The sequence below is a fragment of the Saimiri boliviensis genome, chromosome 6 (genome assembly GCF_048565385.1).
Source record: "Saimiri boliviensis isolate mSaiBol1 chromosome 6, mSaiBol1.pri, whole genome shotgun sequence".
Lineage (NCBI taxonomy): Eukaryota > Metazoa > Chordata > Mammalia > Primates > Cebidae > Saimiri > Saimiri boliviensis.
In genome coordinates this window covers 125,984,763-126,010,481 of record NC_133454.1, presented here as the reverse complement: position 1 = coordinate 126,010,481, position 25,719 = coordinate 125,984,763, and the positions used below count along the sequence as shown (strand labels likewise).

The following is a 25,719-nucleotide window of genomic DNA, read 5'->3' as shown; positions in this document are numbered from 1 at the left end:
GCGGGCCGATCACTCCGCGGCGTCTTCCGTGCTCCACTGCCGCGGGATTCCGAGGGCCTCCTGCTGGTCCGTCGGCCCAATCAACTCGCCCCGTTGGTCGGCCGCTCCCTGAGACTCTGAGCGCTTGCCGCACCCCTTCGAAGCTTTTATTGGCCGTAGCAGACGTCCGTCTGCCGCTATTCCCTCCCTAATACGGAAGCGGTCGAGTCCTCCGGCTCCGATTGCTGCAGTGTCCAGGCCATGGGGCAGCCGTGGGCGGCTGAGGGCGCAGATGGGGCGCCCGCGGGGCTGCCTCTCGTGCTCACCGCGCTGTGGGCCACGGCCGTGGGTCTGGAGCTGGCTTACGTGCTGGTGGTCGGTCCCGGGCCGCCCCCGCTGGGACCCCTGGCCCGGGCCTTGCAGCTGGCGTTGGCCGCCTTCCAGCTGCTCAACCTGCTGGGCAACGTGGGGCTCTTCCTACGCTCGGATCCCAGCATCCGCGGCGTGATGCTGGCCGGCCGCGGTCTGGGCCAGGGCTGGGCGTGAGTGGGGCGTGGAATCCGGGGGGAGAAGTGGGAGCCGTTGCCAGGGCGGAAGGGCCCCAAGACTGGAGATGTTAGAACCGGCTTACATTAGGATTCGGGTTGTTAGAGCCAGAAATTTTTTTAGAACCTGGAATGGAAGAGCTAGAACGACTGTTATTTATTCACTCACAACTACTTACTGGGCACCTACTAGGTGCAAGGTACTAAGGGTACAATAGAACAGATTCTTGATCTGGAGCTCATTTAGGGGGCAGATGAGAAACTAGAGGAATAATAAGAAAATCATATAGAATGCTAGAAGGTGATAGTAGTATGGAAATAAGAAGTAGATCAGGGTAAAGGGGTTGCAAGTTTCAGTATTAAATAGGTGGTTAGTCTGGGCACAGTGGCTTATGCTTGTAATCCCAGCACTTTGGGAGGCCGAGGTGGGTGGATCACCGGAGGTCAGGAGTTCGAGCTCAGACTGCCCAACTTGGAGAAACCCTGTCTCTACTAAAAATACAAAAAAACCCCAAAAAACAAAAAACAAAACCAGGTGTGGTGGCGCATTCCTGTAATCCCAGCTACCTGGGAGGCTGAGGCAGGAGAATCGCTTGAACCCGGAAGGCAGAGGTTTTGGTGAGCTGAGATTGCGCCATTGCACTCCAGCCTGGGCAACAAGAGCGAAACAACATCTCAAAATAAATAAATAAATAAATAGGTGGTCAGGCCAGGTGTGGTGGCTCACACCTGTAGTTTGGGAGGCCAAGGTGGGAAGGAAGATCACTTGAGGTCAGAAGTTTACAAGCCTGGCCAACATGGTGAAAACCTGTCTCTACTAAAAATACAAAAAAATTAACCGGATGTGGTGGGATGCGCCTGTAATCCCAGCTACTCAGGAGACTGAGGGAAGAGAATTGCTTGAACCTGGGAAGTACATGTTGCAGTGAGCAGAGATTGAACCACTGCACTCCAGCCTGGGCTACAGAGCAAGACTCTGTCTCAAAAAAAAATTATTCCAAGTTGTATTAATAAATCATAACATTACTTGGTATCCCATAAGTGTATACAACTGGAATTTGTCAATTAGAAAATACAAATTACACCAGGTAACAGGCTCTACACACACATTTTATGCCAGGCACAGGCTTTTGCCTGTAGTTCCAGCTACTTGAGAAGCTGAGGCTGTAGTGATGTGTTCACAGATTGCACCTGTGAACAGCCACTACACCCCAACCTGGATACCGTAGCAAGACCCTGTCTTTAAATTTTTTTTTCTTTTTTTAAATTATTTTCATTATGGAATGCTTCATGAATTTGCGTGTCATCCTTGTGCTAATCATCTCTGTATCGTTCCAATTTTAGTATATGTGCTGCCGAAGTGAGCACTAAAATTAAAAAAAAATTTTTTTTGAGATGGAATCTTACTCTGTTGCCCAGGCTGGATTGCAGTGGCACGATCTTTGCTCACCACAACCTCTGCCTTCTGGGTTCAAGTGATTCTCCTGCCTCAGCCTCCCGAGTAGCTGGGACCACAGGTACACGCCATCATGCCCAGCTAATTTTTGTAATTTTAGTAGAGATGGGATTTCACCGTATTGGCCAGGCTGGTGTCGAACTCCTGACCTTGTAATCCTTGGCCTTTCAAAGTGTTGGGATTACAGGCGTGAGCCACCACGCCCAGTCAAATTAATTTTTTTTTTTTTTTTTTTTAAGACGGAGTTTCGTTCTTGTTACCCAGGCTGGAGTGCAATGGCACGATCTCGGCTCACCGCAACCTCCGCCTCCTGGGTTCAGGCAATTCTCCTGCCTCAGCCTCCTGAGTAGCTGGGATTACAGGCACGCGCCACCATGCCCAGCTAATTTTTTGTATTTTTAGTAGAGACGGGGTTTCACCATGTTGGCCAGGATGGTCTCGATCTCTTGACCTTGTGATCCACCCGCCTTGGCCTCCCAAAGTGCTGGGATTACAGGCTTGAGCCACCGCGCCCGGCTAATTTTTAAAGTAATAAAAATAAATAGGTGGTCAAGGTAGACCTCATAAAGAAGGAGTCATTTGAGCAAAAACTTGGAGGGGGTGGGGAGTTAGCCATGTGGGAATCCGAGGGAAAGGTGTTCCAGGCAGAGTGAACAGATGAAGCAAAGCCTCTGACGCAGTTGTATATGTAGCATGTTCCCGGAACAGCAAGAAGGCCAGTGTGGCTGGAGTGGAGTAAGAGAGGGGAAGAGATGTCACAGATGGAAGGATGCTGTAGGACATGGAAGGCTTTGAAATAAATTGGAGAATCATGGAGGGTTTTAAGCAGAGGAGGGTCAGTTTGGTTGCTGGGGTAAGACTGTATGAGGTGGGGCAAAGGTGGAATCGGGAGACCAGTTGAGAGGCATTGCAGTAATCCAGGGAGTTCCTAGTGACCTGGACAAAGGAGTGTCCATGGTGGAAGGGAGGGATTTACTGCTGGATGTTAGTAGCTTGAGAGAGGTCTCAGGATGGGGGATGTTAGGGCTGGAGGAGGCCTCAGACCTGGGGTGCTAGAACTAGAAGGGCCTAGGACATCTTGTTTAGCCTGCATTTACCTGAAAAGAAATTGAGGCTTATGGCCGGGTACTGTGGCTCACGCCTGTAATCCCAACACTTTGGGAGGCTGAGGTGGGCAGATCACGAGGTCAGGAGATTGAGACCATCCTAGCTAACATGGTGAAATTCCGTCTCTACTAAAAATACAAAAAATTAGCCAGGCACGGTGGCGGGCGCCTGTAGTCCCAGCTACTTGGGAGGCTGAGGCAGGAGAATCGCTTGAACCAGGGAGGTGGAGGTTGCAGTGAGCTGAGATGACTCCACCGTACTCCAGCCTGGGCAATAGAGTGAAACTCCATCGAAACAAAAAAAAAAAAGAAATTGAGGTTAAGCAGGGCAAATGACTGTTCCTGCTTCCCCAGGATGGGCTCTGGGGCTGCCCCATGCATGATATGGGGCACTCAAGTTGCTAGGGAAACTGACCCTGTGGTTCCTTCCTGCAGTTACTGCTACCAGTGCCAAAGCCAGGTGCCCCCACGCAGTGGACACTGCTCTGCCTGCCGCGTCTGCATCCTACGTCGGGACCACCACTGCCGCCTGCTGGGCCGCTGCGTGGGCTTCAGCAACTACCGGCCCTTCCTGTGCCTGCTGCTTCACGCCGCCGGTGTCCTGCTCCACGTCTCTGTGCTGCTGGGCCCTGCACTGTCGGCTCTGCTGCGAGCCCACACGCCCCTCCACATGGCTGCCCTCCTCCTGCTTCCCTGGCTCATGCTGCTTACAGGTGGGGTGCCTGGGAGACCTCTGCGCAGAGGCGGGGGCCCTGGTATTGGGCTGGGGAGTGCAGCCCATTCTGGTGGGAGATGGACTTTCTGGCCTGGGGGGACGCAGCCCCTGTGTCAATTATGGTGATAAGGGCAGGTTGGTATTCCCCTGGGGGTGCAGAACAGAAACTGGTGTGTTGAGACAAGGCAAGCATTCTGGCCAGAGAATCGGAAGGATTCCAGGAGTTGTTGAGAGAGGAGAAAGACCTGTCGGGGTTCCTGCGTGGCAGGATGTGGGAGCGAATTCTAGGGGTATTTCTAAGTGAGAGAAGCAGCAGGAACAAAGGTTTGGAGGGTAGGCGGGAATTGTGAGAATTAAGGCCAGATTGGTAGGGGAGACCTGGCTGGCGGGGTCCTGAGCACTGGTGTGAGATGTCTCCTACTTGACTGGACATTGGGGAGCCAGTGAAAGTGACAGGCAGGAGAAGGCCCAGTTATGGAGGGCAGATTTGGATCAGGAAGCTCCCTGAGATCCCATGTTCTGGACGACACAGGTTTCTCTTTCCCCGACACCTCCACAGCTAGAAGCCCCGCTGGTCCTTTTTACTCTTTGTTCTCTGTGCCCAGAATGCTTTGGCCTTTCTTGCCCCAATTCCTTCCTCCTGCCTCTTCCATGGTTCCCTCTGTCACTTTGATCTGTGGTGAGGAACCTCCCCAGCCACTTGGAGTAGTCTCTGTGCATAGAGCCCACCCTCTGGCCCAGGGGAAGCCTCCCAACTGGGGTCATCAGTCTTCATCTGCCCACACTGGCTTCCCAGCGGGCCCTCCTCTGCCCTCCTCATTGACCCCTCCATGAGTCCCAGCCCTCCAGCTGCACCCCCTTACCTCCTTGTGGTCAACACACACTCCCCTCAGTCACAGAAGGCTCCGGCTTCAGTCTCAGACTTTTGCTCAGCCCTGGGCCCTATGTAAATCAAGGTGTCTGGAATTCTGCATGACCAGCACCCTCAATGCCTGGATGGCTTAGCTCTCGGCCTCTTCCTTCATTTTCCTTCCTTTTCCTGCTCCCATCTCCACACCCCAATCCTGGTCAGAATCCACAACTGATTCACCCCCCAAACCACCCATCTGCCTCCCTCTTTCTGCTCCCCACCTCCTCTCCATCTCTTACTCCTCTACGCCCTGGCACCTGCTCCATAAGCCTGCAGGCCTGTGGCCCTCACTGCCCGTCTGTGCCTTTCCACCTTTGCTGCCGACGTCGTCTCGGCACTCATCCTTCCCACCATTCTCCTGCCAGTGTCGCAAACTTCCTCCCTCATCTTCTTCCATGGTGCCTTCCTGGCTTCTCTGTGTCTGCCTCTGGCTGCTGAGAGCCGGAGGCACTGGTAGTCTGTGGCAGGTTGATGCCATGCTCATGTTCCCGGCTGCTGACCTCAGCAGGCCCTCCGCCATGCCTGGTCTTCCTGTTTGTTCGTAAGCTTGCTCCCCACAGTGACAGCAGCTCAGACCTTCCCTGCTCTCCCACCCTCCAAGCTCCGACACAGAGCAAGCGAGAAATCAGTTGGCACATCCCAAATTGCACTGTCCTCAAATCTCCGAGCCCGGCTGACTGTCTCCAGCTTCTTGTGTTTGGTGCCTACCTCCCTGCTTGGAGTCGTCAGGCTGTGGCGTCTGCCTCTCCTGCAGGCCAGGCCCCCTCTGCTGGTTCCTCCAGCTTTAACACCTTGGACAAACTCCTTTGTCCTGCTCTAAGCTTCCCAAGGGACTTGCCCAGGCTCATGGCTGTGCCTTCCCTGCCTGCTCCAGCCTGACTTCTGCCACCGCCACTCACCCAGGGATCTGTCTCCATGTACTTTATAACCCACTCAAGTTCATGCTTTATGAGACCTTTTAGACTCATGACAGTGCTGGCCCCCAGGCCCTGTGAAGTGTTCTCTGCCTGCATCACCGGTGGCTGGGACCTTGGTGCACCTGCCTTCCTTTCTGGTTGCCCTCTGTCATCTTTTATCTGATCCCCAATAACTGATTTCCCCATGCTCCCATCTAGGTGCCATTCCCCTCTCACCCTACACTTTGGTAGGTCTGGCTGCGCCCAGTCTCGGGGCCTTGCACGCCTCTTGCAGGGCCACTTGTCCAGCCTGCGCTTCTCCCTGTACCTGCAGACTGGCCACCCGCTTGTCTCACAGGTGCCTCTGGCCTGCCTCAGGACCTTCAAAGAGAATGTTTTGAGATTCACTCTTGTTACCCAGGCTGGAGTGCAGTGGTGCAGTCTTGGCTCACGGCCACCTCCGCCTCCTGGCTTCAAGTGATTCTCCTGCCTTGTCCTCTCGAGTAGCTGGGATTATAGGTGCCCACCACCATGCCTGGCTAATTTTGTATTTTTAGTAGAGGTGGGGTTTCACCATGTCAGCCAGGCTGGTCTCGAACTCCTGACCTCAGGTGATCTGCCTGCCTCAGCCTCCCAAAGTGCTGGGATTACAAGCGTTGAGCCACCACACCTGGCCCAAACAGAATGTTTTTTTTTTTTTTTGAGACGGAGTTTCGCTCTTACTACCCAGGCTGGAGTGCAATGGTGCGATCTTGGCTCACTGCAACCTCCACCTTCCGGGTTCAGGCAATTCTCCTGCCTCAGCCTCCTGAGTAGCTGGGATTACAGGCACGTGCCGCCATGCCCAGCTAATTTTTTGTATTTTTAGTAGAGACGGGGTTTCACCATGTTGACCAGGATGGTCTCGATCTCTTGACCTCGTGATCCACCCGCCTCGGCCTCCCAAAGTGCTGGGATTACAGGCTTGAGCCACCACGCCCGGCCTCTCTTTTTTTTTTTTGAGATGGAGTTTCGCTCTTGTTACCCAGGCTGGAGTGCAATGGCGCGATCTTGGCTCACCGCAACCTCTGCCTCCTGGGTTCAGGCAATTCTCCTGCCTCAGCCTCCTGAGTAGCTGGGATTACAGGCACGTGCCACCATGCCCAGCTAATTTTTTGTATCTTTAGTAGAGACGGGGTTTCACCATGTTGACCAGGATGGTCTCGATCTCTCAACCTCGTGATCCACCTGCCTCGGCCTCCCAAAGTGCTGGGATTACAGGCTTGAGCCACCGCGCCCGGCCTCTTTTTTTTTTTTTTTTTTTTTGAGATGGAGTCTTGCTTTGTCGCCCAGGCTGGAGTGTAGTGGCGCGATCTTGGTTCACCGCAACCTTTGCCTCTCGGTTTCAAGCAATTCTCCTGCTTCAGCCCCTCAGCCTCCTGAGTAACTGGGATTACAGATGTGTGCCACCATGCCCAGCAAACCTTTGTATTTTTAGTACAGACAGGGTTTCACTATTTTGTCTAGACTGGTCTTGAACTCCTGACCTTGTGATCCACCTGCCTTGGCCTCCCAAAGTGCTGGGATTACAGGCATGAGCCACCTCGCCTGGCTTTTTTTTTTTTTTTTTTTGAGACGGAGTCTCCCTCTGTCATTGCCCAGGCCAGAGTGCAATGGTGTGTTCGAGACTCACTGAAACCTCCACCTCTCAGGTTTAAGCAATTCTCCTGCCTCAGCCCCTCAGCCTCCCAAGTAGCTGGGATTACAGGCATGTGCCACCACATCCAGGTAATTTATATATATATATATATATATTTTTTTTTTTTTGAGAGGGAGTTTTGCTCTTGTTGCCCAGGCTGGAGTGCAATGGCACAATCTCAGCTCACCACAACCTCTGCCTCCTGGATTCCAGCGATTCTCCTGTCTCAGCCTCCCGAGTAGCTGGGATTACAGGCATGTGCCACCACACCTAGATAATTTTGAATTCTTAGTAGAGACAGGGCTTTCTCCATGTTGGTCAGGCTGGTCTGAAACTCCTGACCTCAGGTGATCTGCCTGCCTCTGCTTCCCAAAGTGCTGGGATTACAGGCGTGAACCACTGCCTGGCAATTTTTTTTTTTTTTTTTGAGAGGGAGTCTTGTTCTTTCACCACACTGGAGTGCAGCGGCACGATCTCGGCCTACTGTAACCTGCTTCTCCTGGATTCAGCGATTCCCCTGCTTCAGCCCCTTGAGTAGCTGGGACTACAGGCATGCGCCACCACACCTGGCTAATTTTTTGTATTTTAGTAGAGACAGGGTTTCACCATGGCCAGGATGGTCTCGATATCCTGACCTCATGATCCACCTGCCTTGGCCTCCCAAAGTGCTGGGATTACAGGTGTGAGCCACTGCGCCTGGCCGAATTGTTGTATTTTTTAGTAGAGATGGAGTTTCATCATGTTGTCCAGGTCGGTCTCAAACTGACCACAGGTTATCCAACTGTTGCGGCCTCCCAAAGTGCTGGAATTACAGGTGGGAGCCATTGTGCTCCGCTCAGAATGGCCTCTTTGATGTCTGTGAGCTCCCTGAGGGCAGAGACGCCCTCTAGTGCCTGGTACCGCCTCTGGGGCTAAGGAAGTGCTCACCAAGTAGGTGATGCAGGAATGAAGCCGTATCCCAAGCAGGGGGCTGTGCCTGCCCGGTTTACCAGTGTGTTCTTGTCACCCAGCACTGGCTGGACAGTATTGACACAGACACAGGGTTTGCTGAGCAGAGGAATGAGCCCTGCTTTGTGGTGGAGGGGAGCGGGTGAAAGAAGAGCTGGGTTCTACTGCCACTCCCTGATCTCTGCTCTCTCCTTGCAGGCAGAGTTTCTCTGGCACAGTTCGCCTTGGCCTTCGTGATGGACACGTGCGTGGCGGGTGCGCTGCTGTGCGGGGCTGGGCTGCTCTTCCATGGAATGCTGCTGCTGCGAGGCCAGACCACGTGGGAGTGGGCTCGGGGCCAGCACTCCTATGACCTGGGTCCCTGCCACAACCTGCAGGCAGCCCTGGGGCCCCGCTGGGTCCTCGTCTGGCTCTGGCCCTTCCTGGCCTCCCCATTGCCTGGGGATGGGATCACCTTCCAGACCACAGCAGATGTGGGACACAGCCTCCTGACTCCAGGAAGAGCCAGAACTGTACAGGGAGGAATGGGTGGGAGGGGGGCCCACCCCCAGACTTAGGAAGGAAGTAGGGTTGGACCTTAACATCTGCACTGAACAATTCTACCCCTTCCTTGGCCTTGCCCCTGCTCAGCCTGCACTCCTATGGGTCCAGGGCTTGGGCTGTGACTTGGGCAGAGGAGTGCAGAGGAGGGTCTGGCAGGGGGCTCCTTAGGCTGCCTAGCTGCCCCTTTGCCAGGTTAATAAAGCACTGACTTGCTTCTCAGCCTCCCTCCATCTTTGCATGGTTTCTGGCCCCTTAGTTTGTTGCTGGGGCTACTGTTTCTGGGTCCTTCTGCTGGTCTGGAAACCGCAGAATGCCTGAGGGTCTCAGGGGCTGGGGCTCTACCTCCCCTGGCCTGGGTGAGTTGGGGGTGGGGTACCAGCAGGCCAAGGCAGTGTCCTAGTGGTCCAGGCTATGAGAATCCAAACGTTTGTTCCCAGATTTGGCATTTTATAGTTAGAAGCATTTCTGCAACAGCAGTTTCATGGAACCTCTCTTAGCTAACCTGGTCCATGAGGCAGCAGTTACGCCCTAAGAATCAATGTGGTAAGACCATGGTGTGGCAGATGGAGGAAGATTTGATCCCAGGTCTTTGTGCTTTTGCCTTTACCCTTCCACAGCTGGAGGAAATGAGTAGGAAAGAATCAAGGTAAAGAAGTGGGCTGGGGCTGTTGGGGCTCCTGTGGAGGGCAGTGCTGAGAGGGCTCAGCCTGCACCTCTCTGGATTCCTCAGGAGCTGCTTGTTACACGTTTCTGTCTAAATAGAGTGAATAGAGATCGCCAGTTCCACACAGCAGGCTTAAACATGAGTTCATCTCAGCTTTCTCTTAGGATCTCTCTAAGTTGATAGTAAAGAAAACCAAAAATATATACCAAGGGAAAGAAAACAGGAGGGAAGACAGTAGAAGAAAGAGCCTGACATTTTCTTTTTTGTCACTCTTTTGCCCAGGCTGGAGTGCAGTGGTGTGATCTCGGCTCATTGCAACCTCCACCTCCCAGGTGCAAACGATTGTTGTGCCTCAGCCTCCTGGGTAGCTGGGATTACAGGCACCCACCACCACACTGAGCTAATTTTTTTTTTTTGTATTTTTAGTAGAGACGGGGTTTTGCCATGTTGGCCAGGCTGAACTTGAATTCCTGGCCTCAAGTGATCCACTGCCTCTGCCTTCGTCTCCCAAAGTGCGAGGATTATAGGCCTGAGCTACCATTCCTGGCTGACATTTTCTTTTTTCTAAGATGGAGTCTTGCTCTGTTGCTAGGCTGGAGTGCAGTGGTGCGATCTCAGCTCACTGCAACCTTCACCTCTCAGGTTCAAGCAATTCCCCTGCCTCAGCCTCCTGAGTAGCTGGGACTACAGGTGTACGCCACCACACCTGGCTAATTTTTTTTTATTTTAGTAGAGATGGGGTTTCACCCTGTTGGCCAGTCAGGTCTTGACCTCCTCACCTCAGGTGATCTGCCCACCTTGGCCTCCCAAAGTGCTGGGATTACAGATGTGAGCCACTGCACCTGGATTTTTTTTTGTTGTTGTGAAATTAGTGAGTGAGGAGCTAAAAAACACATTTATAAAGAGAAACAGCATCCCCTGTTGCATTTGAGAACGTTACCATTTCCTTCGAAGTTCCTGCTGTTGCCCCTCCCTGTGGGGCAGACACTGTCCTGTTTCAGTCGTTCCCTTGCTTTGCTTTATAGTTTTTTTGTGTTTGTATTGGCTTTGCATGTTTTCAAATTTATGAATGAAATCATGCCGAGTTTATTGTTTTACAGTTCGTCTTTCCACTCGAGCATGTTCCTGGGATGTATCCAGATTACTGTGTGTATATGGCATTCCTTTCCCCTGCTGCATAGTGATCTACTGAAAATACCACAATTAATTTTTCTATTTGGTTCCACTGGCCATTTTTTTCTGCCATGTGCCCTTTGAAAATCATCTAAGCGGTCTAGTCTTGGCCCTTGCTCTTCCATGTAACCTTGAGAATGAGCTTGTCAAATTCCCCCAAAAAACCCCTTCAGATAGAGAATGGAACCCAGTTGAATCTGTAGATCAATCTGGATGAAATCAGCATCTATGTACAATTGAATTTTCCAGTTCATGAGCATGGTTTATTTCCCCACTCAGTGTTTTCAATAAAGTTGCATACCTTTTCCCATAAAGATCATGCCTTTTTAAACTGGATTGATTCTTAAGTATTTTATGCTATTATACATGCACTATGAAAACAGACTGTGAGCCTGGGCAACTTAGCCAGACCTTGTCTCTACAGAAAACACAAAATTAGTGGGGTAGGGCACTGTGGCTTATGCCTGTAATCCCACAGTTTGGGAGGCTGAGGCGGGAGGATCCCTTGAGACAAGCCTGGACAACATAGTGAGACCCTGTGTAATTTTTTTTTTTTTTTTTTTTTTTTTTGAGTCAGAGTTTCGCTCTTGCTACCCAGGCTGGAGTGCAATGGCTCGATCTCGGCTCACCGCAACCTCTGCCTCCTGGGTTCAAGCAATTCTCCTGCCTCAGCCTCCTGAGTAGCTGGGACTACAGTTGCACGCCACCATGCCCAGCTAATTTTTTCTGTATTTTTAGTAGAGACAGGGTTTCACCATGTTGACAGGATGGTCTCGATCTCTTGACCTCGTGATCCACCCGCCTGGGCCTTCTGAAGTGCTGGGATTATAGGCGTGAGCCACCACGCCCTGCTGATACCCTGTGTGTGTGTGTTTTTTTTTTTTTTAAAAAGCCTTGTGTGGTGGTGCATCTGTAGTGTGGGGGATGGTGGTGGGCTGAGGTGGGAGGATGGCTTGAGCTCAGCAGGTCAAGGCTGCAGTGAGCTGTGATCATGCGGCTGCACTCCAGCCTGAGTGACAGAGGTAGACGCTCTATCAAAAAAAAAAAAAAAAAAAAAAAAAAAAAAAAAAATCTGTGTCCAGGGCAGGCATGGTGGCTCACATGTGTAATCCCAGTACTTTGAGAGGCCAAGGGAGGCGGATCACCTGAGGTCAGGAGTTCAAGACCAGCCTGGCCAACATGGCGAAACCCCATCTCTACTAAAAATACAAAAATTAGCCAGGCGCAGTGATGCATGCCTGTAATCCCAGCTACTTGGGAGGCTGAGGCAGGAGAATCACTTGAGCCCAGGTGGCAGAGGTTAAAGTGAGCCTGGATCATGCCACCACACTCCAGCCTGGGTGATAGAGAGACTGCCTCAAAACAAAAACAAACCAAGAGAAACAAAACTTGTGTCCAACAAACCAAAAACTTTTTTTTTTTTTTTTTGTAATTAAAGACGGGATTTCACCATGTTGGTTAGGCTGGTCTTGAACTCCTGACCTCAGGTGATCTGCCCGCCTTGGCCTCCAAAGTGCTTGGATTACAGGCGTGAGCCACCATGCCCAGCCAAACCAAAAACTTTTTTATTGAGATGGGGTCTCACTCTGTCACCCAGGCTGAAGTGCACTGGCGTGATCATGGCCGTCTGCAGCCTCTACCTCCTGGGCTCTATCAATCCCTTCCACCTCAGCCTTCTGAGTAGCTCAGACTAGAAGCATGCGCCACCATGCCCGGCTAATTTTTGTATTTTTTTTGTAGAGATGAGGTTTCACCATGTTTGAACTTCTGGGCTCAAGAGACCCTCTCACCTTGGCCTCACAAAGTGCTGGGATTACAGGTATGAGCCACTGAGTCCAGCCACCTTTTTAAATTTTTGTACCCTTTTCTTGCCCCTCTGTATGGGTGAGACTACTATATAATGTGGATTGCAGGTAGTAGACACTCTTGTTTCTCACTTTAGAATAAGATCAATATTTCACCATTAAATGTTTGTTATAGTTTTTTAAATTATTGGGCAGCCCTAATGTCAAATATTTTTTTTATTATTTTTTGAGATGGAGTGCAGATGGCATGATCTCGGCTCAGTGCAACCTCTGCCTCCCAGGTTCAAGTGATTTTCTCCTGTCTCAGCCTCTCAAAGTAGCTGGGATTACAGGTGCCTGCTACCATGCCCAGCTAATTTCTGTAATTTTGGGGCTTAACTGGCGTTCCGGAGAGAACAGAGAAAACGAAGTGGGGGAATCACCCACAAAACAACAGCAGCACAATTTCCTGCAGCTGAAGGATGCACATCTCCACCCACAGCACAGCAAATGATAGAAACACATGGTGGCCGGGTGTGGTGGCTCACACCTGTAATCCCAGTACTTTGGGAGGTGAGGCAGGCATTTCACTTAAGCCCAGGAGTTTAAGACCAGCCTGGCAAACATGGTCAAACACTGTCTCTACTAAAAATACAAAAATTAGCAGGACATGGTGGCAGGTGCCTGTAATCCCAGCTACTCGGGAGGCTGAGGCAGGAGAATCGCTTGAAACTAGGAAGTGGAGGTTGCAGTGAGCTGAGATCTCACCACTGCAGTCCAGCAGAGTGGGACTCCATCTCAAAAAAAAAAAAAAAAAGAGATCAGGACTAAGAATGTAAGAATGGCATATCATGGAATTTCTCAACTGCATTATCTGAAGTTAGAAGACAAGGGAGTACTACCTGCAGGAAAAATATTTTCAACTTTGAATCTTATGACCCAGCCAAACTGTCACATATGTATGAATTAAATAAAGAAATGTTCAGACAAGCAGCGTGTTAAAATTCTTAAAAACTCTAATGACCTTTTTTTGGTGGGGGTAGAGACAGGGTCTCACCATGTTGCCCGGGTTGGTCTCCAGCTTATGGGTTAAAGCGATCCTCCTGCTTTGGCCTCTCAAAGGGCTGGGATTACAGGTGTGAATGACCATACCCGGCCTCTAATGACTTTTTTCTTTCTTTCTTTCTTTTTTTTTTTTGAGATGGAGTTTCTCTCGTTACCCAGGCTGGAGTGCAATGGCGTGATCTCGGCTCACCGCAACCTCTGCCTTCTGGGTTCAGGCAATTCTCCTGCCTCGGCCTCCTGAGTAGCTGGGATTATAAGCACGCGCCACCATGCCCAGCTAATTTTTTGTATATTTAGTAGAGACAGGGTTTCACCATGTTGACCAGGATGGTCTTTTTTTTTTTTTTTTTTGAGACGGAGTTTCGCTCTTGTTACCCAGGCTGGAGTGCAATGGCGCGATCTCGGCTCACCGCAACCTCCGCCTCCTGGGCTCAGGCAATTCTCCTGCCTCAGCCTCCTGAGTAGCTGGGATTACAGGCATGTGCCACCATGCCCAGCTAATTTTTTGTATCTTTAGTAGAGACGGGGTTTCACCATGTTGACCAGGATGGTCTCGATCTCTCGACCTCGTGATCCACCCACCTCAGCCTCCCAAAGTGCTGGGATTACAGGCTTGAGCCACCGCGCCCGGCTGGTCTTGATCTCTTGACCTCGTGATCCACCTGCCTCAGCTTCCCAAAGTGCTGGGATTACAGGCTTCAGCCACCGTGCCCGGCTTTTTTTTTTTTTTCTTTTGAGAGTTTCACTCTTTTTGTCCAGAATGGAGTACAGGGGCATGATCTCAGCTCACTGCAACTTCCGCCTCCCAGGTTCAAGCAATTCTCCTGTCTCAGCCTCCTGAGTACCTGGGACTACAGCTGCTTGCCACCATGCCTGGCTAGTTTTTGTATTTTTAGTAGCGACAGGGTTTCACCATGTTGGCCAGGCTGGTCTTGAACTCCTGACCTCAGGTGATCCGTCTGCCCCAGCCTCCGAAAGTGCTGGGATTACTGGCATGAGCCATGGCACCCAGCCTTCTGGCCACAAGTTTTTAAAGATATTTGAGGAAGTGTTTCACCAAATGAAGGCGAACTGAGAAATAGGAAGCCATGGGGCCCAGGAATCAGGATCTAGCCCAGGAGAGAGGCAAAAGGAGTTTACCTGGAGAACAAATAGTCCTTAGTGAAATAGAGGATGAAGGAAAAGTGTCCGGAAAAAGAGGAGCTGTCAGATGGTGGGGGAAGAATTTGCAATTGGTCTATCAGAAAACAAAGTAAATGAGAAACTCAGGGCAACTCATTCACTCCATAAAAAAAAGTACAACAAAGTGAATTTAATTATATTCCAATTCTTGGCTCTGCAGTTAATAACTTTCACATAATAATAGAAATAGTATTCTGAGTTTTTTTTTTAACCTAAAAACTAGGGATGGGGGAGGGGTACAAGAGCTAAAGCCTCATGTATGACAACAGGGAGTCAACAGGTAATGTCTAAGATTGATAAATCAAGCAGGAGTCATATAAGCACATTTTAAAAATACCTGAAAGAACTGGAAGTGACTGCTGGGTCGGGGAGCAGCACTAGAGAATGGGAAAGACTTTTCTTCTTGCAAACTGTGTAATTCATGTTAGTAAGTGGGGACACGTTTTTAAATAAGAACGTTTTAGAAAGACACCAACTCTCCTTGTCCTAATGTCTGTAGCTTCTCTCTAGTGCATGTGCTGGGCACCCGGCACTGTTTCTTGCCTCATGTGGCTTTGTGAACACTTCCTGTCCACGCGGTGCGGTTCATGTGTTTCTTAGTGGTAGATACACAGCATTACATTATATAAACTGACATCAGTGCTGGGCATAGGTCTCCCATTTCATCCTCAGAAATAGCTATGATGAGAACCCAGATTAGACTTTTTTGTTCCCAGTTCTCAAAGTTCATAGCCTGATTGGGGTGAAAGGGATCATCTGGTCATCTGGCCCATCCCGTGACCCTGTCATGTGATAGTGCAGCCACCATTTGCACAGCTCCAGCAACAAGGGGCTCATCACTTTCTAGGGCAGGCCCTTCCGTCTCTGCTAAGTTCTTCAGGTTAAGTTGAAATCTGACAGTGACACTCCCTCTGCCCCAGGTCTTTCCACTTCTGGGTTATAACTCCTGCTTCTTCCAGCTGTGGCCCAGCAGGCTTGATCTAGAAACCCTCTGCCATCCTGACCCAATTGGTCTGTGTCTGCAAGTGGCCACACAGTGCAGAGTCCCTTGCTTCTTTTAGCCTGACCTCAGCTGCATCCCCTGAGAGGCACAGGGGTGGATGGTGGGCTGCATCACCTCAGTCCCCATGTCTTGGGCACAGCGGCTGCTGCCAGCAGTGGCAGTTAGCCAGGGGCCCTTAGCCTCAAGGGCAAAAGCTCTGCAGTTACTCCTGTTAAGTGTCAGCTTTCTGGAGTCAACTCCTCCTTCCTCCAGAGGGGCTGCCAAGCTCACAGTGTATTAGAGGTGAAAGAGTTTTGGAAACAATCTGGTCAAAGTGCCTTATTTTACATGTGGGAGACTGAAGCCCAGAGAGATCTGGTGACCTCCTAAAACCCTGAGCTGTGCATCACACTGCAGGGTGCACCTTGGCAAGCAGGGGAAGATGCAGGTTTTTAGGGAGCAGGGCTCAGGGTGGCCTGTGAGGTGGGCCAGGCAGGCTAGCCAGGAGCTTAGGCCAGGTCTGTGGGTCTCAGCACAGGCCTTTGTTCAGTCTCCAGCTTTATTAAACACCTCTGGGGCCAGCCTTTCCTGCTCATTCTCACGATATGGCCACTGTCCTGGGAACTTCCCACTTACATGACTGATTTGGGCTCCAGGACATAGAAGGGCATCTATATGGGCAGTTCTGGACTTCTGCCTCCTGTGGCACTTCCCCAAAGCCCCAGAAACGCCTCTCCTTGTGCCCCTGGCCCTGGCTCTGCTCTGTCTCGCTCCGCCTGCCTCTCCTGGGGTTTCTTTCTGTGCATAAGCACCCCCATCAGGAGCAGCTGCTGTGTGATCTTTAGGAGCTCTAGGGGGGCTGAAGCCACCAGCTCCCTGTGGGGCACCATCTGCCCTCCTACACCCCCTTCTCCCTGGACAACCTTTGTGTACCATCATAGGCCTAAGAACGGCTGAGTCTAAGATTTCAGAGAAGCTTGCTGGAGAGAGGAGGGCTATTCCCTGGGCTTGCTCAGCTGTCAGGAGAGAAGAGAGCATGTGTTTTGCCTGCAAGCTGAATGGGCTGCAGCCTAGCCTCTGGATCGCCAGGGAGCAATAGGAGGCACACTCTCATCCAAGAAGAGCTGCTGATTTCCCTGGCCAGGCCTAGGCCAGTTTTGGCCTTGGCCTGCAGTGGGAGACGAGTGACGTGCATGAGGGATGTGGCAGTGGAGAATGGCTCCGCCTGTCCTGCTCATCTCACTTTGACCACTTCAGAGCTCTGTTCCAAGCTCAGGGTGGTTTCTGAAAAGGCTGGGGAGGGGGAGGGTGTAGCAGGAGCTCGGTGGACCAATGCCTGGTTGGTCCTGAAGGAGGAGTCGAGCCGCTTAGGGTACTCACTAACTGCTACTATAGGCCCAGTGGTGGGGGTGGTAAGAAAGGGGGTGCTTAGGAGAGGGGAGACAAGCTGTCACCCCAGCACACTGCTGCATCAGGAGTGGGCCTGGGGCCACTGAACCTGCCCGGTTCTCCCTGGCTGATTCCTCAGGGGTTTTCACAGCAGCCCAGGGCTCAGGTGGCCACCAGCCCCTCACTCCCGGGCATGTTGACGTGGGCACTCAGCAGGGGTGCGCTTTGGCCTTCTCGAAGGACCAGCACCTATGGAGGAGTGACCATGGCAGCGGGGGGCATGCACCCCTGACCCCTTGCCTGGTCTGCGCTGGCCACAGGGCTCCACTGTGCCGATACTCCCACCCCCACCTGGCAGCCCCTCAAGGGCTTTGTTGGAGCTCACCCTTACTGTCCTCCCCAGGGTCCCGCTGGCCCTCCACGTAGTACAGGTGTGGGACCTACCTTGATGATGTCTGAGATGCCCTTGTTACTGAGACTCTCCACAAAGGTCTCCAGGGGGTAGCTGAGCCCTGGCACCAGCAAGGGTACCTATGTTTGGGGACAAAGAAGTAAGGAAACCAGCTCACGTGCCAGTGTTTGGCACATTCCCAAGTGCATTCAGGCCCGCAGTCTCCGCTGACCCTCAGCGCCCCTGCAGGGTGGGCAGGACAATTGCTGGGTAGAGGAGGATGCAGGTACGGTGAGGAAGTGAATGTCCCAAGCCACACAGTGAGTGAAGAAACCTAATGTCTAGACTTCCACCAAGTCTGGGGCTGTTTACTGCATATTGCAGTCTCTCCGTCTTGGGGTCTCCCAAGTTGGGGTCAGACTTGGGCCCTGGAGGAAAACCAGGCCTTCACTCTATGGGCGATGCTCTCTGGGGCATAGAGGCTCCTGTTTGTGTTGTAGGAGTAGCTGGGAAGCAGGGTGGGCTCTGGGATCCCCCAGACTCCAACAGGCTTCTGGGAGGTGTAGCTGGGGCTGGGGCTCAGGCTCTGGCAGTTTTCCCAGCACCTTCTATGTGGCTCTTGGAGACCCCTCACAGGCTGCAAGAAGAACAGCAGAGGCGGGGCTTGAGTGCTCCCTCCAGAGGCCTCTGCTGGGGCCTTGGCCTGGTCTGTGGTGGGAGAGTAGGTCTGCTGGCCACCTCCCAGCCACCCGCATGCTCTGACCCTGACCTGCCAGGGCTCTGTGGGCATCTCATTGGCCCCCTGTCCTGGCCTTTTTTACTCTAAGTGAGGAGAGTTCAGTACCTTGAAGAAGGCCCGGGGCAGGGCATAGAGCGCCTCGTTGTACAGGAAGCAGATCAGCAGCCCCAGGATAGGACGGGCTGTTGAAGTGTTCTGCAGGTGAAGTGTGAGCTTAAAGGTGGGGCCAAGGCCCTGAACCTGTGGAGGGGGCAGGTAGAGAAAGCCCTTAGGACCTGGCAGCCTTGGGCACAAAGTACAGTGTGCCCTGCCTGCCTTCCACTAATGCCCTCATATCCCCTCCTCCTACTAAATCTGCCCCCACAGACACAGAAGACCAGACGGAGCACAGGGATCAGAAGAGGCCGGAGAGAGTGAGAGCCTGAGGGAGGTCATACAGCCTGGGACTGCAGGCCCCGACTCCCACCTGAGCCCGTCACCCCAACCCTTGCCTGTTTCACCTCCCACTCTCATCCTAGGGTAGCCTTGAAGATTTCACTGTTCTCTCGCTCTCGAGTCACCTTGTAGCCTCGTCCTCCTCTGCATCTATCCACTGTCTTTAGGAAAAGAGAAATCGGAACCCAGTTGGGTCAGATGCCATACCTCAGGGACCCATTTGGAGCTGGTCGGAGCCTTGCTGACCCTAAGCTAATTTTCGTCTGAGCCTGTGGACTCCTCTCCTTGTGCCTGTGCTAGTCTCGGTGCCTATGGGTCAGGTCGGGATGGCCCCTTCCCTGTACCGGGCAGTCCTAACATGTTACCAAAGTGACAGCCTTCTTTCCTGTACTATAGCTATAGGGATCCCTCCAGGTTCCTGGGAAGAAATATCCCCATGTGACTACTCTGGGGGCCTGTGTGAGGCACAACATGGAACAGGGAGCTGGAGAGTGTCCCATCACATGGCCAGCTGAGGGGAGAGGTGGCACAGGAGGGCAGGAAGGTGAGGGCAGCTCTCACAAAGGAGAACATGAGACTCAGTCCCTGGGTCTGTGGGAAGGTGATGGGGGGCACAGGCTGAGTTGGCTTGGAATCAGCTCTGGGGCTTAGCTGTGTGGCAGAGGGGTTCCTCTGCACCCCAGCCTCTGCCCCCCTGGCCTGACTCCACCCTCACCCAGATGCTCACCATGGCATGCAGCTTCAGTGGCTCCCGGGCTGTCACAGACACGGGGCTCAGGCTGGACTCAAGGGCCTGCAGGTAGGTGCGGGCAGCCCGCAGGCGCAGCAGGTAGAGGTCTGTCTGGAAGGCCCGGTGCATGGCTGCAGAGAAGGGGCACAGAGGCTGGTGGTGGAAGTGGGGGGTGGCAGGGAGGAGACAGGAACAGGGGGCACTCTTGCTCAGGCTGTGGGGAGGGTGCAAGAGGAAGGTGCTGCGGGAGGGGTCTGCAGGAACTGGGGACGTGGGAAAGAGCTCAGCCTCTGGCAACACTGGACGAGGTGGGCTTGCCCTGCCTCTTCCTTGCTCCCCTACCACCTCCTGCCTGCACTGTCTGGCTCCTTTGCTGGCTCCTCTGTCCGGCCCTAGAGGCTGGTGTTCTCCTGAATCTGGTCCAATCTTTTCTCATCCTCCATTTTCTTCCCCCAGACAATCCATGTCCTGCCACAGCTCTGACCACCACAAAGAGGAACAGCTGCAAGCTCCTGCGGGCAGGTTCTGCGTCCCTCCTGAGTTCTTATTGCACGTGTGTCCCCAGAGCTCAGCAAGCACTGGGCCTGCCTCCTGCTCATGTCCACAGGGAGGTCCCATCAACACCTCAGGCTCAACGCGACGGAAACCAGCCTCATGGTCCTGCCTCCATCACTCCCTCCCTGTCCAAGTCACCTAGGTCCACTCCTCACAGTTCACCATTTGCAGTATCATTTGACTCTTCCCCAAGCTGCCTCCAGAGATCACCCTGCCCTCACCCCACTGTCTCTCTTCCAGACTGAGCACCTTGGTCCTCCAGGATGGCTTCACTCTTCCGTGTGTGTGAGATGGCTTCTGCCATTCAGGAGATTACATTTTAGTTATCCCACCTATTCACATGTCCTTTTTCTCCAGTACTTTTACTATTTATTTATTTATTTATTTATTTATTTTTTTGAGACGGAGTTTCGCTCTTGTTACCCAGGCTGGAGTGCGATGGCGCGATCTCGGCTCACCGCAACCTCCGCCTCGTGGGTTCAGGCAATTCTCCTGCCTCAGCCTCCCTAGTAGCTGGGACTACAGGCGCGCACCACCATGCCCAGCTAATTTTTGTATTTTTAGTAGAGACGGGGTTTCACCATGTTGACCAGGATGGTCTCGATCTCTCGACCTCGTGATCCACCCGCCTCGGCCTCCCAAAGTGCTGGGATTACAGGCGTGAGCCACCGCGCCCGGCCCAATTTATTTATTTTTGAGACAGAGTCTGTCCTTTTTCTCCAGTACTTTTACAATTTATTTATTTATTTTTGAGATGGAGTCTCACTCTGTTGCCAGGGCTGGAGTGCAATAGCACCATCTCAGCTCACTGCTACCTCTGGCTCCTGGGTTCAAGTGATTCTCCTGCCTCAGCCTCTCAAGTAGCTGGGATTATAGGCGCCTGCTCCTATGCCCAGCTGTTTTTTTGTATTTTTAGTAGAGACAGGGTTTCACCATGTTGGCCAGGCTCAAACTCCTGACCTTGTGATTCACCCGCCTCAGCCTCCCAAAGTTCTTTCTTTTGGAGATGGAGTTTTGCTCTTGTTACCCAGGCTGGAGTGCAATGGTGCGGTCTCGGCTCACCGCCGCAACCTCCGCCTCCTGGGTTCAGGCAATTCTCCTGCCTCAGCCTCCTGAGTAGCTTGGATTACAGGCACGCACCACCATGCCCATTTTTAGTAGAGACGGAGTTTCACCATGTTGACCAGGATGGTCTCGATCTCTTGACCTTGTGATCCACCCGCCTCGGCCTCCCAAAGTGCTGGGATTACAGACGTGAGCCACCGCGCCCGGCCCCTCCCAAAGTTCTGGGAGTGAGCCACCGTGCCCAGACCTACCATTTATTTTTAATCTATCCAGAACTAATTTTTGTGGCTGCTCTGAATAAAAGGTCTAATTTTCTTTTCTAGAAGCAAGTTGTCCTATTCTGTTTTTGGATAGTCTCACATTTCCCTGCCAATTCGAAATAACACCTTTTGCATACTCTGACTTTCCACATGTTCAGGGTCTGTTTCTGGACTTCCTAGACTTGCCCCTGCTCTCTGTGTCTATTTCTACATCCACACCACAGCTACTGATTCCTACAGCTTGAGTTCATTTTGCTACCTGATAGGGTAAGTCCCCTTAGTCTTATTTTCCTCAAACTTCTTAGGTTTACTCTTTGAATCAACTGGCCATGTCCTTAAAACAAACCCCACTGGGATTTTTTTTTTTTTTGAGACGGAGTTTCGCTCTTGTTACCCAGGCTGGAGTGCAATGGCGCAATCTCGGCTCACCGCAACCTCCGTCTCCTGGTTTCAGGCAATTCTCCTGCCTCAGCCTCCTGAGTAGCTGGGATTACAGGCATGCGCCACCACGCTCAGCTAGTTTTTTGTATTTTTAGTAGAGACGGGGTTTCACTATGTTGACCAGGATGGTCTCGATCTCTCGACCTCGTGATCCACCCGCCTCGGCCTCCCAAAGTGCTGGGATTACAGGCTTGAGCCACCGCGCCTGGCCCCCACTGGGATTTTAACTGCAACTTTACTATGCTTCTCAATTAATTTCAGAAGAATCGACAGCTTTACAGCATTAGGTCTTCCCATCCTACAACTTGATATATCTGTCCACTTAAGCATTCTTGAACATGGTCTTTTCTGTTCTTGAAGACAGTTTCACAATTTTATTAGACTTTGTACATTTTCTTTTTCTTTGAGACAGAGTCTCAGTCTTGTTGCTCAGGCTGGAGTGCAGTGGTGTGATCTTGGCTCACTGCAACCTCCACCTCCTGCGTTCAAGCGATTCTCCTGCCTCAAACTCCAGAGTAGCTGGGATTACAGGCACGTGCCACCGTGCCCAGCTAATTTTGTATTTTTAGCAGCATGTTGGTCGGGCTTGTCATGAACCCCGACCTCAGGTGATCTGCCTGCCTCAGCCTCCTAAAGTGCTGAGATTACACGCATGAGCCACTGTGCATGGCCTGCTCTCTTGAATCCAGGTCAACGCCCTGTGCCTCTGCCTACATTACCCTGCCTTGCCCTGATGGGGTCTGGCAATCATCTCTTAGGGTAAAGCCCAAAATCACCTCACTCTTAAGCCTTTTCCAAGCTTCCCAGGCAGAAGTCCTTACTTCATGTGCTCCAAAAGCTCTTTGCAGAAACCCCTTCTATACCTGAACATGAAGTTGGCCATGTAGACTGAGTTCCTAAGGTAGGGACTATTCTTTTTTATTTTTTGAGACAGAGTCTCACTTTGTCACCCAGGCTGGAGTGCAGTGGCGTTATCTTGGTTCACTGAAACCTCTGCCCCCTGGGTTCAAGTGATTCTCCTGCCTCAGCCTCTCTGAGTAGCTGGGATTACAGGCGCCTGCAAACTCGCCCAGCTAATTTTTGTATTTTTACTAGAGACGGGGTTTCACTGTCTTGGCCAGGCTGGTCTTGAACTCCTGATCTTATGATCTGTCCACCTTGGCCTCCCAAAGTGCTGGGATTACAAGCGTGAGCCACTGTGCCTGGCCGGTAGGGACTATTCTAATTAAAGACACCTGGCACAAGGCCTGGTGTAATCATAGGTACTGAATAAATGAATGAATGAATGAACAAATAAACAAATGAGCAGGAAAAACTGGACAAGAGGACACAGTCAAATTCTACTTTTCTCGCTCTCCCTTTTTTTTTTTTTTTGAGAAAGAAGTATCACCATGTTGCCCAGGCAGGTCTTGAACTCCCGGGCTCATGCTGTCCTCCCACCTCTACAGGCATGAGCCACTGTGCCTGGCCAAAATTCTGCTTTCCTCATAATAATTCCTGCATTTGGAAGTGACTGTTCCCTTTCCTGAATTCTAAGGCTCCTGCCGTCACCCACAGCACCTTCCACCCTGAGAAACAGTGATTTGCAGGCAAGGTGTACCTCCTAGGCTGTCCCTGGATTTCCAGAGCCACGTGACCTGCCTAGTTGGCCAAGGTCTCCTCCCAGTGTGCAGGGTGGCTGCACAACATTCCCTCAGCTTTGCTATGGAGGAGGAAGAAGAGAAAGGACCCAGTCTGAGTCCTACCGGTGCCAGCCTCCCGCTCTCGCAGTGTCTGATCCACATAAAGCCGGGTCTTGCGGGGCACATTGAGTTTCATGGCCTGGGCTGGTGGGGGACCCAGCTCACTTCCTCCCTCTACAAACACTGCTGTACGCTTCAGGATCTTGATGATCAGTCCGCCGCCTAGGGAAGTGGACAGTGGAAATAGATTTGTTCTCCCCAGTTCTATCCTGCATTCCCACTCCTATCCTGCATTCCCACTCTTTCTTCCCCAATTTGCCTCCTATAGAGCTGTTTCTGTACACATCTGTCTTCCAGATGAGACTGTTTCTGGAAGGAATGAAGTGTATCTTAATAGTCTCCCATCATTAATTCATTAATCCACTTAGCAGTTATTTGTGGAGTACTAGGATGTTCTTGGCATTGTGGCAGGCACTGGGGATGCTGGGTGAACTAGAGAGATAGAATCCAGCCCAGGACCCAGCCACTGGGTAGCTATCTGATGAGCTGTCCCGTGGAGATCTAACCCTGGAAGGACGCATCTGTACACCTTGCTTTCCACACCCAGGTCTGCGCATGCTTCATACCCACCTCCTCCTCTTTCCCCAGAAGCTGGCGTACCCCTTCACTCCCGACTCCGGAGCCCTTAACAGGTGTGACTCACTCACCTCGTGTGGTCATGATGAGGGTGTTGTCCTCCCGCCCATAGCGGCCAAAGCAAAGGCTGGTCACTGCATCCTATGTGGAAACGTCAGAGTTTAGTTGGGGAACTATCTTGGAGAGGAAAGCAAGAGCTGAGATATAATAGGTGAGAAGTGATAAGAGATAGTCCTGGGGCATCACTGCCTCTGAAATATTTTCTATATTCTCATCTCCCCTCCAAACTCACTACCACAGTTCGAGACCAAATATCACTGGCCCTCACTTTTGGGGTCAACCTCCTAATAGGTTTCCCAGCCTCATCTTTCTGGTCTTTCACCCCAGTCTGTCCTTCACAATCTGCCTTTGCTGCCTTTCGAAAACACAAACATGTCTGGTCTCTGCTAGAAAACCTCTAACGGCTTTTGTCCTCTTTGTTAGGACACTGAAGGCCTTCCACATTTGACTCCAACCTGCCTTTTCCATCAGTTCTCTCTTTCCCCTTGTTTCAACCAGCAGACCACTGGCTCTCTCAGCACCTACGGCCCAAGCCAGTTGTTTTCAAATTTTATAATGTGACACAGGACAATTTACACACAGAGGTGCACATGCACACATACGCACGTTTCACTTGTAACATACTTTCATTTTTGAGATGGAGTCTCATTCCATCGCCCAGGCTGGAGTGCAGTGGTGCAATCTTGGCTCACTGCAGCCTTTGCCTCTTGGGTTCAAGCGGTTCTACCTCAGCCTCCTCAGTAGCTGGGATTATAGGCATGCACCACCGTGCTCAGCTATTTATTTTTTTTGTTGTTGTTGTTGTTTTTGTTTTGAGATGGAGTCTTGATCTGTTGCCCAGGCTGGAGTGCAGTGGAGTGATCTCAGTTCATTGAACCCTTCGCCTCCCGGGTTCAAGCAATTCTCCTGCCTCAGCCTCTGGAGTAGCTGGGATTACAGGCATTGTGCTACCACACCCAGTTAAATTATGTATTTTTAGTAGAGACAGGGTTTCACCATGTTGGCCAGGCTGGTCTAGAACTGTGATCACCTGCCCTGGCCTTCCAAAGTGCTGGGATTATAGGTGTAAGCCACTGGGCCCGGGCCTCACTTTTGACATACTTTGAATTTACTATTCTATTTTTTTTTTTTTTTTGAGACAGAGTTTCGCTCTTGTTGCCCAGGCTGGAGTGCAATGGCGCGATCTCGGCTCACCGCAACCTCCGCCTCCTGGGGTCAGGCAATTCTCCTGCCTCAGCCTCCTGAGTAGCTGGGATTACAGGCACGTACCACCATGCCCAGCTAATTTTTTGTATTTTGAGTAGAGACGGGGTTTCACCATGTCGACCAGGATGGTCTCGAACTCTCGACCTCGTGATCCACCCGCCTCGGCCTCCCAAAGTGCTGGGATTACAGGCTTGAGCCACCGCGCCCGGCCTACTATTCTATTTTTAAAAATGTTGCTGGTTGTGATCCACTAAACTAATTTATTGACTCACAACTTAGAGACTGAAAACCTCTGGTCCAAACTCATCAAATGACCTTAATCAAAAGCCTTCATATTTCTCAGGCTTTGTTCGTGCTCTTCCCTGTGCAGAATGTTCTTCGTCCATTTGACAAACTGTTTTGAGTCCCAGCTGAACTGTCACTTGTTCTGTGAAGTATCCCATGAAGTCCATCCCCATTTATCTCACCCCCTACTCTTGTTACTCAGCTGCCTCTGTGCTTTTT

At 51.7% G+C, this 25,719-nt stretch overlaps 2 protein-coding genes and 2 pseudogenes across 5 annotated transcripts in view; 1 reads left to right on the top strand and 3 right to left on the bottom strand.

Annotated features, from left to right (window-relative positions):
* The first annotated feature begins 177 nt into the window (after nt 1-177).
* On the top strand, nt 178-20,370 carry ZDHHC24 (zDHHC palmitoyltransferase 24). 2 transcript variants are annotated; one of them, XM_074401738.1, is made up of 3 exons: nt 178-521; nt 3,522-3,799; nt 19,767-20,370. In XM_074401738.1, the coding sequence occupies exons 1-3, from the start codon at nt 241-243 to the stop codon at nt 20,108-20,110; spliced, it is 903 nt and encodes a 300-aa protein (XP_074257839.1). In that variant the 5' UTR covers nt 178-240; the 3' UTR covers nt 20,111-20,370. The 2 variants fall into 2 exon arrangements, with proteins under 2 accessions (XP_074257839.1, XP_003937804.2); XM_003937755.4 differs by lacking the exon at nt 19,767-20,370 and adding an exon at nt 8,432-13,781.
* LOC120364772 (U6 spliceosomal RNA) lies at nt 1,797-1,892 on the bottom strand (annotated as a pseudogene).
* Nucleotides 14,760-17,098, bottom strand: LOC104652859 (uncharacterized; annotated as a pseudogene).
* BBS1 (Bardet-Biedl syndrome 1) overlaps nt 14,760-25,719 on the bottom strand; it is a 24,413-nt gene continuing 13,453 nt past the window's right edge. For 2 of the 3 annotated variants that reach the window (XM_003937749.4, XM_074401736.1), the window contains 6 exons: nt 24,021-24,090; nt 23,377-23,535; nt 19,308-19,441; nt 18,251-18,385; nt 17,460-17,546; nt 14,760-17,264 (listed from right to left, as the gene is read on the bottom strand). In XM_003937749.4, the coding sequence (XP_003937798.1) occupies nt 17,178-17,264; nt 17,460-17,546; nt 18,251-18,385; nt 19,308-19,441; nt 23,377-23,535; nt 24,021-24,090 (672 nt within the window). In that variant the 3' untranslated portion in view covers nt 14,760-17,177. Of the gene's footprint in view, nt 17,265-17,459; nt 17,547-18,250; nt 18,386-19,307; nt 19,464-23,376; nt 23,536-24,020; nt 24,091-25,719 lie in introns of those variants that run through there. The other variant, XR_746141.3, reaches the window with a different exon arrangement.